Here is a 12012-nt window from a genome sequence, read left to right as displayed (position 1 = left end):
ACAATTAAACACAAGAAAACAAGGGAGTCCTTCTTGACACCTGGCAGTCTGATTAAACAATGTGAACGCTTATCACTTAAACTTTATTACAGTAAACAATAGCTGATGCCAGGAAACCTGTTTTCAGAAAACAGTTTCTCAAAGCTGAACAAAGTTAACCCTTCCAGTACTGTCAGAGGGGTCTGTCACATATACATATTGTTTATTCACATTAAGTTTAGTAACATTTATTCTGTTATTATATGGGGCACAGAGATCAGAGCTTGTGTTTAGGTATAACATTATAGGGGGCGGATTTGTTGGTTTTAATCAATTAACCTATCAGCAGTTTTTGTATGATTTTTAAACATGCATCCTGCCCTGCCTCTCCAGACTATGATTACAACGTATCCGCTGAAACATGTCAGTCTAGGCATTCCCGCTTATTTGTTTCTCTTGAATGCGTCCTATATCTTTTTAACATATCTTTTCAAGTTTTTTATTCATCTTGAAGACTGCGAATCCTTTTTCCCCTCTCTGCATTTCAATGCCAGTTTGGATAATGCTTCATCCCCCTGGGTGTTTTGCCAGGCATCGGGCTAGCATATTCACTCCTCCCCTGCTGCTACGAGTCAAGAGTGACATCATCCTTCCTGGCTGTTGGAGTTCTTGTGGTGCGATAGGAGGCTACAGTCGAGACACCACTCTGGAGGCTGGCTGAGTTCTTTCTCAGACCGTGTGGAGAAAAGAGGTTCTTTGTACTGGCAAGTACTGTGTGCAGCTCCCGCAGAAAAAAGTCAGCCACTTGTAATGGCTTATTATTTATTGCTCACCAGCAAACGGGCAAATTAGCATCCCCTTGTAATCTAGCCCATTGTGTCACGTTAAATAAAATCAGTTTCCCCTCAGTAATTGCTCTGGTATATAACATGTACAATGCTAAGCATCTATTGCTATAAGAAAAGGATTATCCACCTGATGTGCACATTAAATATATCTCCCAGATGTCAATCATTTGATACAGATGTTCTAGTTTATACAATTCTCTAACACTCTATTATATAAAGGCTCCTTTAGTCTCTAAATGTAACATACAACTTCTAACACTGGCATATTAATAAACAACACTGGGGGTGCTTTGGTGGTGAATGTTTCTATAAACTGGCCAGTATGAGGGCAGAGTTGTATATTCCTGTGTGGTGTTTGGATTCTATCACATTGATATGAGAGAAACTGAGGTGCACATATATAGAAACAAAGAACAGCAGGAGAGTACTTCCAATATGGAGATTTTGTAACTGGTATTTAGAAAGTATTATTAACAACAGGATCCTTTGTTGACTCTTCTGTTTAAAGAGTTTGTCTTCCTTAGGATAATTCATAAAAGGTTTTCACACAGTGCATATAAAGTTTGTTTTGTGAGTAAATATTTGGTGTTTTGTGATACCTGACTGACATGGGATACCCTTTTCCACTTTATAAATATGTGAAAGGTTTTTCTCCTGTGTGAATCCTTTCATGAGTTTTCAGATTACTTTTTACTGTAAATTCTTTTCCACACTCTGTACATGTGAAAGGTTTTTCTCCTGTGTGAATCCTTTCATGAGCTTTTAGATCACTCTTTTTTCTAAAACTTTTTCCACACTCTGTACATGTGAAAGGTTTTTCTCCTGTGTGAATCCTTGCATGACTATTCAGATGACTCTTTTGTGGAAAACATTTCCCACACTCTGTACATGTGAAAGGCTTTTCTCCTGTGTGAATCCTTTCATGAGTTTTTAGATCAATCTTTTGTCTAAAACTTTTTCCACATTCTGTACATGTGAAAGCTTTTTCTCCTGTGTGAATCCTTGCATGACTATTCAGATGACTCTTTTGTGGAAAACTTTTTCCACACTCTGTACATGTAAAAGGTTTTACTCCTGTGTGAATTCTTTCATGAGTTTTCAGATTACTTTTTACTGTAAATTCTTTTCCACACTCTGTACATGTGAAAGGTTTTTCTCCTGTGTGAATCCTTTCATGAGTATTTAGATCACTCTTTTGTGTAAAACATTTCCCACACTCTGTACATGTGAATGGCTTTTCTCCTGTGTGAATCCTTTCATGAGTTTCTAGATCACTCTTTAGTCTAAAACTTTTTCCACACTCTGTACATGTTAAAGCTTTTTCTCCTGTGTGAATCCTTTCATGAGTTTTCAGATTACACTTTAGTGTAAAACATTTTCCACACTTTGTACATGTGAATGGCTTTTCTCCTGTGTGACTCCTTACATGAGTTTTCAGATTACGCGTGTTTGTAAAACGTTTTGTACAGGTTAAAGGTTTCTCCACTGTGTGGGTCTTTTCCTGAGATATAAGATTTGCCTTGGATGTGAAACATTTCCAACACTCATTACATGTGAAAGGTTTCTCCCCTGTGTGGGTCTTTCTGTGATACATAAGGCTTCCTTTAGATGTTAAACATCTCCCACATTCTGTACATGTGTGAGGTTTCTCCTTTGTATTAATCATTTGGCTAAACTTAAGACTTTTCTCTTCTTTAAACTCAGTAACTGTGTGTGGTTTATCCTCTGGGATAATCATTTCACTAGATAAGGCATAAATGTTGTCCTGTTGTTTGATGACTAAATTACTTCCTGTACATAATGATTTCTGCCCAGTTCCTGCCAATTCACCATGTTCTTTAAATATCTGCTGTGATTTCCCCAATGTTTGTGAATAGTCATTTGTGTCTAAGACGTTTGGAGTTTGTGGTATCATTCTGATGCTTCCTTTAGTGAAGGATGGATATGAACTATTCAAGTGATTGTCTACATAAAAAGAAAAGGAATAAAGAAAATAAATAATGTTTATTCTTTATAATGGAATCTATCTTAATACAAGAATCATAGAAACATAGAATTTGACGGTAGATAAGAACCAAAAAGGCCCATCAAGTCTACCCATACTACTTTTTCCTTAGGATAGCCTTTTGCATGTCCCAGGCATTTTTAAATTCCTTTACAGTCTTTGTGTTTACCACCTCAAATGGAAGTTTATTCCATGAATCCACCACCCTTTCTGTAAAAAAATGCTTCCTCAAATTTCTCCTGAATCTGCTACCCTCTAACTTTAGATTGTGAGCCCTTGATTTGGCATTTATTGTTGTGTGAAGAAGGCTTTCAGCTTCTATTTTATTAAGTCCCTTCATACCTCTTTCCTTTCTATCCTCTAACCTATACATATTTAGATCATAGAGTCTTTCTTTGTACGTTTTATATTTTAGACCATGTACCATTTTAGTAGCCCTCCTTTGGACAGCTTCTAGTTTATTTATATCTTTCTGAAGATATGGTCTCCAGAACTGTACACAGTATTCCATATTTGGTCAAACTAATGATCTGTAAAGTGGCATAAGAACCTTGCTATTTCTGCTACTAAAACCTCTTGCAATGCAACCAAGTATTTGACTGGCCTTGCTGGCTTCTTTAATTACAGTCAGTAATGTACCATTGAGACTATAATTGGCCTTTGGGTTTTTGGATCCTATATGCATAATTTTGCTCTTGGTAATATTAAATTTCAGATCCCATTTATTTGACCAGTCCTCTATTTTATTAATATCACAGTTCATTTGATCAACTCCTCCTGGAACATCTACCCTGTTACAAATTTGTGTATCATCAGCAAACAAGCAAACCTTTCCCTTAAGCCCACTTCCAATATCACTTATGAACATGTTAAACAAAACAGGCCCGAGAACTGACCCTTGGGGAACACCACTAGTAACTGATGCCTCATTTGAATGTACGCCATTAATTGAAACTCTCTGTTGTCTTTCTTTAAGCCAGAATTCTACCCACTTAACAATCTTAGCATCTATTCCAAGGCAATACATCATATTATTTATTTATAATCCATAAAAATGGCTTCTGTTTTGTGTTCATTTTTAAATTGATTATCCTGTAAATTACAAATAAAAACAACAAAAGACAAATAATGTAAATATTTCTATATCATAATAAACTAAACCACTGATTACTGCTGAAAACAAGTTATAGGGCCCCATTAAACAAGGTGCAGATGGATAATTTTCTCAGCCAGGGAACAAGTACATCTGTATTCTGGGCAAGAGAGGTGGCATCCACCATCCTCATTTAACATTACACAAGTAACTGCAGATACAGCCCTGCCCGGCTCATGCTCAGCCAGTGGGGTAAGAATATGATAGGGCCAACTTATTAAATGTTGGACGGACATGATCCTCTGTAGCGGACATGTCCACCCGGCATTATTAAATGTCGACAGCATACGCTATCTGTATTTATCATTGCACAACTATTTCTGGTGAAATGCTTGTGCAATGCTGTCCCTGCACTTCGCGGCCATTCGGCCACTAGCGAGGGGGGTCTTATGACCGCTGCTTTTTAACTCCTGAATCCGGGAAGCCAGAAGGCTCGCATGGAATAAGCAGCATTGACTGATAATAAATCGGCCCAAGGTCTTAATCATCACAGACTAATAATTATTGTGAGATGTTTTGAAAGGCTAAGGAGCAGTGATCTTATGATGATTTTTAGCTTTGGGCTGTGGTTGTTTGATTTATATAATCAGTCAAAACGTTATTACTATTAATAATACTCACTGTTAAATTAAGCACATAAATCGGTTGCGGTTCTGGGGTGGGGAACACTCACTGGGGGAGTTGTGGGTGTTCCACACATGGGAAAAAGGTAGGCAAAAGTGTAGTTATGGGAGTTCCATGAGCTGGGTCAGGGCAGGGGCAGGTAGAGTTGCAGGTGTTTTGAGAGCAGGTGTTGACACGAATGTTCTTAAAAGATGCAGATACAAATATAATACATACAGACAACTAGATCAAAAAAGATACTAGTAAGAGGCTCCTAGGATCAATTAAAACAGATAAAAATACAAGCAAATAGCACCGGACAAAATAGAAATGATTGAAGACTGTCTAGAAAATGTATACTATGTGAAATGTATCAAATATCATACAATAAAAGCAAGAGTACTTATAATTATATAGATATACAGACTTAATAGTCCAGTAAGTGACAGTCACTGTTAAGATGGTTCAACTCCCAGATCTCACAAATGTAAATCCAGAATGATAGGCCGCTCCTCCAGGGTGTCGTGCCAAGACACAGGATAAGATGATCTATAAAAGGAAAAATGGAGGGCGCCACATAGTGCAATTCAATAAAACACACAAGCAGAGGAATCTTACTCACAGGGTGTAGAGCACTGATGTGCAATACAAGCGATCTGGAACCACTAGTCGTCCGGCAATGGGTATTTCTTATATATTACACCCCCCCCCCCCCTTTCCACATAGTTTCATCACGCCCTTTTTCGTTTCCTTTATGTATTATTGGCCATTATAGTTATCGGCTATGCATCACAGACCAACCCTTCTTATCCATCACGCATGTCCGATATAGCCTCCACCCCCTTATGGCTCAGTCGCTCTGATTGGGGTAAGATGAGACCATCTGTTTTAATGAGCAAATTTGATTGGTTTGTTCAATACACACCCCTGTCACTATAGGAACGTCAGCGATACGTTGTGAAACTTATTGTAAAATCTATCGATGTTTACTTGTTTTACACTACGCTGCATTGTATGCAGCTCTTCTTGCTCCCTGTTTCGTTTCTTCAAATCAATTTTTTAATGCTGTTTTTGCACATAGGTTGTTCTGTTCTTACTATGACATCACATCCTTAACACTGATATGACAGGATTGACGTTTCTCTGTTTTCTACATTCAAACAAGCAATCTATTAGCAAAGAATTGATCATACCATATAAGATGACCTATTCATTACATATGAATTTATTAGCTTGATATGAATTTAATATAACAATTTAACTGTTAAAATAATCTAATTTGATTGATTTTATACACACTCCATATAGGAGCTCTGCTTGTGGGATATACCATTCCAAGCGAATTGTAGATAGTATCACTCCCCCTATGGATGTTACACTTACATTCTGTTGTCTCTGGAGAAATGATAAGTTCTTTTTAGGTATTTTTCTTATTTTTGAATATGTCTATATATATTGATTAATTTAATTTTATGATGTAATTCTATTATGTGGTTTTTAATTATTTATTTTATCTATATGCATTCCCCCTCTATAGTGGTATATCCTTGAAAGGGCGTGCAATTGTGGTGACCATTGATTGGTTGAATTTTGTTTTAAATATGGCAGCTTTGTGAGTTGTTTGTACAGCCTGATGAAACAGTGTTTTTACACTGAGAAACGCATTGCTTTGTTTTAAATCATTACAATAAATTTTAAATATTTTCAACTCTTCATATGCTGCCTGACCACTTTTTGTGATTTTACAATTTTAATCTATCCTGGACTATCGGCATCATCTGAGGGTGATCTGCACCCTCCTGGCCTATTCATACCATTTTGGCCTGCACTGATCCACTATCCATCTGGTTTCTCTGGACTCTCCCTGGTGAGACGAGGATTCCGCCGACTTCATTTCCATTTTGCCGGACGACTAGTGGTTCCGGATCGCTTGTATTGCACATCAGTGCTCTACACCCTGTGAGTAAGATTCCTCTGCTTGTGTGTGCTTTTTCCAAGGTTTTATTGAATTGCACTATGTGGCGCCCTCCATTTTTCCTTTTATAGATAATACATACAGAGAGAAGCGCACTCACAGGAATGAACAACTAGCTTCATACCATTGTTAGCCTGTCCTATGGCAATTTACCACCTGGGTGCAGCTTCTTTTAGCCCAGTAATGCTTTTCACAGAGTAAAACTTTCATGTAGTATATCAGTCCAGCAGCAACCCCAGAAGATCTTTTCGGCCTTCATTGGGCCTCGTCAGTGAGGTGTAGCCATATTCCTCTAAGCACACTGAGCCAGGAGTCCACATCTGGTTTCCCCTTTTGCCCTTAGGGAGACTAAATACATACAGAGAGAAGCATTTCAGCCTTCATTGGACTTCGTCATTGAGGTGTAGCCAGATTCCTCTAAGCACACTGAGCAAGGAGTCCACATCTGGAGTTGCTGTGTTCCTTGGTTAGAGAGTAATTGCCTGGTATTTTGAAGCTGGACTGACCATTATAGGTCGGATCACTACATATATACTGATATAATACAGGAAAGTTCTACTCTGTGAAAATCAATACTGGTCTAATGTCACACCACTTTGTCTCAGCGGAGGCCCCACACTCTCCACCCATGGCCGTTGCCATGGTTGCGGCAGTGGTTGTGGCATGCGGGGATGACATCGCCACACGCCGGGTTTATCTCCTGATGCCACTCACCTGTCTGCTATCCTTGGTGTGAACCTGCGCCTATGTTATTACCTCTTCACTTCTTATACCTTGCCCAAGTAAAGGTTGTCTTGTGCTCCCTGGGTGCTATGTTTTATTGCTCTGTTTGCTAATGCTTATTGCCTTACTGTTGCTGAACTCTGCCTGTCTGTGTCCACCCTACTGATTAACCCCTGAACTGCTGATTGCCTTACAGTTACTGAACTCTGCCTGTCTGTGACCACTCTGAATAACCCCTGAACTGCTGATTGCCTTACAGTTGATGAACTCTGCCTGTCTGTGACCACTCTACTGATTAACCCCTGAACTGCTGATTGCCTTACTGTTGCTGAACTCTGCCTGTCTGTGACCACTCTACTGATTAACCCCTGAACTGCTGATTGCCTTACTTTTGCTGACCTCTGCCTGTCTGTGACCACTCTACTGATTTAACCCCTGAACTGCTTATGTAAGTACCTCCTCACTTCCTATAACTTGCCCAAGTATAGGTTGTAGAAACAAAGAAAGTCTTTTTAAAGCTTTATTAGTACCTGGAGGTAAAAACCATGACGTTTCGGGCCTAATAGCCCTTATGATTAAGGGCTATTAGGCCCGAAACGTCATGGTTTTTACCTCCAGGTACTAATAAAGCTTTAAAAAGATAAACTACTGTGGTGCTGCTGGACTTTCTTTGTTTCTGGATATTTGGGAGTCTTTTGAGCAGTGGCTCCTCCAGCTTTGCACACTTAACCACTGGTGCTTGAGTCATTTGAGACCAAGTATAGGTTGTCTTATGCTCCCTGGGTGCTATGTTTTATTGCTTTGTTTGCTAATGCTAATTACCTTATTGTTGCTGAACTCTGCTTGTCTCTGACCACTATACTGATTAACCCCTGAACTGCTGGATTGCCTTATTGTTGCTGAACTCTGCTTGTCTCTGACCACTCTGATTAACCCCTGAATTGCTGATTCTTTGAATTGCCTGTCTGTTGCCGGAATTTGCCTTTGGTTCCCTGAAGGATTGGACTGTCTACTTGGTGCCTTCCTCAACCTTTCTGGGACCACTTACCTGTTTTCTCATCTCTACAGTGAGTATTGGATTGCATCCTCACTTATTTATTTCTTCTTATTTTCTGGGATATTTCCTTATCTTGCCACTGGGATAAGAAGACTACTGGCCAGGATTGGTCTGATAAGGAAATATCCCATGAGCATTACAGCTAAAAGAAGATGCACCCAGGTGGTAAATTGCCATAGAACAGGCTAACAATGATATTGAGTTAGTTGTTCGTTCCTGTAAGTGCGCTTCTCTCTGTATGTATTTAGTCTCCCTAAGAAAAAAAGGGGAAACCAGACGTGGACTTCTTGCTCAGTGTGCTTAGAGAAATATGGCTGTACCTCACTGACGAGGCCCAATGAAGGCTGAAACGATTGCCTGGGGTTGATGTGTTCCTTGTTCAGAGAGGAATTGCCTGGTATTTTGGTGCTGGACTGACCGTAATAGGCGGGATCAGACTGATATACTACAGGGAAGGTCTACTCTGTGAAAAGCATTACTGGGCTAAAAGAAGCTGCACCCTGGTGGTAAATCACCATAGAACAGGCTAACAATGGTATTGAGCTGGTTGTTTATTCCTGTGAGTGCGCTTCTCTCTGTATGGATATAAATATAATAGTTTATATTTGTTTAATGAGTGATCTATTCTATTTTCCCAGTAATTAAAGTCAGCATAATATCTATTTTACTCACCTAACACATATGAGTTCATGCTGATAACAGGCTCCAATGTCTGTGCTCAGGAAGAAGGTTCCCTTATTCACTCCAGTTACATCAATACCTGATATCTCTCAGTGCTCTGGTCGTGTCTGTAAAAAGTATATTAAATGGTTTAGACAGATAATAATAAATAATGGTTCTGATTAACTGTACGTATGGTATAATTAAAGGCACACATAACAATTCATGTGATACAGATCAGCTGTTTAGGTTATTACATATGTGCTACTGATTCAGCACAAGCATTTAGTACAGTTAGCTCTGTGTGTTATAATTACCCCTTAAATATTAATCTTTCCGGAACGTTATGCTATAAGCTCAGGAGTAGACAATCTATTTATGAGTGGGACAAAGCACAACCTTACAAATATATTATAATTATTTTCCCCCCATTATTTATATCAAAGAGCAGCACTTACACAGATGTTAAATAAGAGTTGTTTATATGTAATTTAAATCTAATACTACAGTATTGATATTGTACTTTCTACAGATCCTCACTGTCAGACATTTTGTATTTACTAAAAATAAAATGTGTAACAAAAACCACACACAAATAGTGATAATAATACAGAGCAATATGCAGGAATATAACCAAAGTGACAAGAGTCTTTAATGGAGACAGAACCACAAATACAAATAGCCCATACGATGTTCCTCAGAAGGAAGAGAAATAAACATATCATAGCATAATACTGTGTAATCTTCACTCCCCAGATGGAAGGCAGACCCAGAATACTCACATTAGTCAGAGCTTCAACAGCACAAGGTAATCAGCTCTATTGTGCAGACCCCAGGCAGACTGGATACAGGCACAGACAAATGCTTAAAGCAAATGTACAATTTATTAAAAACAAAAGACAAACCTCTTGTAGATCACTAAGGGTAACAGGTACAAACATACACAGATAATATGTGTGTGATAGTCTGTTGTTACAGACCGCATGAAACCTCTTGTAGATCACTAAGGGTAACAGGTACAAACATACACAGATACTATGGGTGTGATAGTCCGTTGTTACAGACCGCATGAAACGTCTTGTAGATCACTAAGGGTAACAGGTACAAACATACACAGATACTATGTGTGTGATAGTCCGTTGTTACAGACCGCATGAAACCTCTTGTAGATCACTAAGGGTAACAGGTACAAACATACACAGATACTGTGTGTGTGATAGTCCGTTGTTACAGACCGCATGAAACCTCTTGTAGATCACTAAGGGTAACCGGTACAAACATACACAGATACTATGTGTGTGATAGTCCGTTGTTACAGACCGCATGAAACCTCTTGTAGATCACTAAGGGTAACAGGTACAAACATACACAGATACTATGTGTGTGATAGTCCGTTGTTACAGACCGCATGAAACCTCTTGTAGATCACTAAGGGTAACAGGTACAAACATACACAGATACTGTGTGTGTGATAGTCCGTTGTTACAGACCGCATGAAACCTCTTGTAGATCACTAAGGGTAACCGGTACAAACATACACAGATACTATGTGTGTGATAGTCCGTTGTTACAGACCGCATGAAACCTCTTGTAGATCACTAAGGGTAACCGGTACAAACATACACAGATACTATGTGTGTGATAGTCCGTTGTTACAGACCGCATGAAACCTCTTGTAGATCACTAAGGGTAACAGGTACAAACATATACAGATACTATGTGATAGTCCGTTGTTACAGACCGCATGAAAGCTCTTGTAGATCACTAAGGGTAACCGGTACAAACATACACAGATACTATGTGTGTGATAGTCCGTTGTTACAGACCGCATGAAACCTCTTGTAGATCACTAAGGGTAACCGGTACAAACATACACAGATACTATGTATGTGATAGTCCGTTGTTACAGACCGCATGAAACCTCTTGTAGATCACTAAGGGTAACAGGTACAAACATACACAGATACTATGTGTGTGATAGTCCGTTGTTACAGACCGCATGAAACCTCTTGTAGATCACTAAGGGTAATCGGTACAAACATACACAGATACTATGTGTGTGATAGTCCGTTGTTACAGAGCGCAAGAAGCTACACACTGTATCTGTAGTCTTTCTGTACCGGATAGGTACCCCTCCTTGTGACCGATTTGTACAATGCTTGAAAGACTCCACGTTTTGTATTTGTCATGCGCTCTACCCCCAGTCCTTTAACTTCTCTTGGTCAGTAGTGAGTTGTCTTAAATCACACTGCGGGGGGGGGAGGGGGAGACAGGTGCTAAAATGTTAATTTTTAATTGTTATCTAGGACAGATATAAGAAAAGGAAGATTTTGTGTTTACATAGATTGATAACACAATAAGATATGATCTCTCAGCAAGCTCAGCCCATTTAAAATGTTCATAACGTATATAATAACAAAATGAACAGATGCAAACTAACAATACAATGTAATAAAACTTACTATGAATTTCTAAAGAGCAGTAGGTTTATTTCTGACATTTTGTTCTGCACCTGTATTATGTGACAGTGATCAGCCAATAACAGACTCATATCTGTATGTAATATAAACTCTTGCACGTGCTAAGTAGCAGCTGGTGTCACATAACGTGTGTTTTATAAACATTGTGTACAATTTGTTCTGCACCTGTATCATGTGACAGTGATCAGCCAATAGCAGACTCATATCTGTATATAATATAAACTCTTGCACATGCTAAGTAGCAGCTGGTGTCACATAACGTGTGTTTTATAAACATTATGTACAATTTGTTCTGCACCTGTATCATGTGACAGTGATCAGCCAATAACAGACTCATATCTGTATATAATATAAAGTGTTACACGTGCTAAGTAGCAGCTGGTGTCACATAACCTGTGTTTTATAAACATTGTGTACAATTTGTTCTGCACCTGTGTCATGTGACAGTGATCAGCCAATAACAGACTCATATCTGTATATAATATAAACTCTTGCACATGCTAAGTAGCAGCTGGTGTCACATGACGTG

General features: G+C 38.9%; 1 protein-coding gene across 1 annotated transcript; it reads right to left on the bottom strand.

The window, feature by feature from the left end:
- Window positions 1-1328: 1328 nt before the first annotated feature.
- LOC128661258 (gastrula zinc finger protein XlCGF26.1-like) lies at window positions 1329-9124 on the bottom strand. The gene is made up of 3 exons (XM_053715534.1): window positions 9016-9124; window positions 2281-2792; window positions 1329-2235 (listed from the first exon to the last, which is right to left on the bottom strand). Exons 1-3 carry the CDS (start codon window positions 9032-9034, stop codon window positions 1456-1458), a joined length of 1311 nt encoding a protein of 436 aa, XP_053571509.1. The 5' UTR covers window positions 9035-9124; the 3' UTR covers window positions 1329-1455.
- Window positions 9125-12012: the final 2888 nt, after the last annotated feature.

Source organism: Bombina bombina, chromosome 5 (genome assembly GCF_027579735.1).
Source record: "Bombina bombina isolate aBomBom1 chromosome 5, aBomBom1.pri, whole genome shotgun sequence".
Lineage (NCBI taxonomy): Eukaryota > Metazoa > Chordata > Amphibia > Anura > Bombinatoridae > Bombina > Bombina bombina.
The sequence above is the reverse complement of the archived record's forward strand: the minus strand, read 5'-3'. Positions and strand labels throughout refer to the sequence as shown.

What these genes read in the sequence shown, in the direction of transcription:
- LOC128661258 (XM_053715534.1), bottom strand. An exon ending in TAACCTGTACAAAACGTTTT is followed by an intron (nt 2,236 to 2,280) that starts ACAAACACGCGT and finishes AGTCACACAGGA; the next exon opens with GAAAAGCCATTCACATGTAC.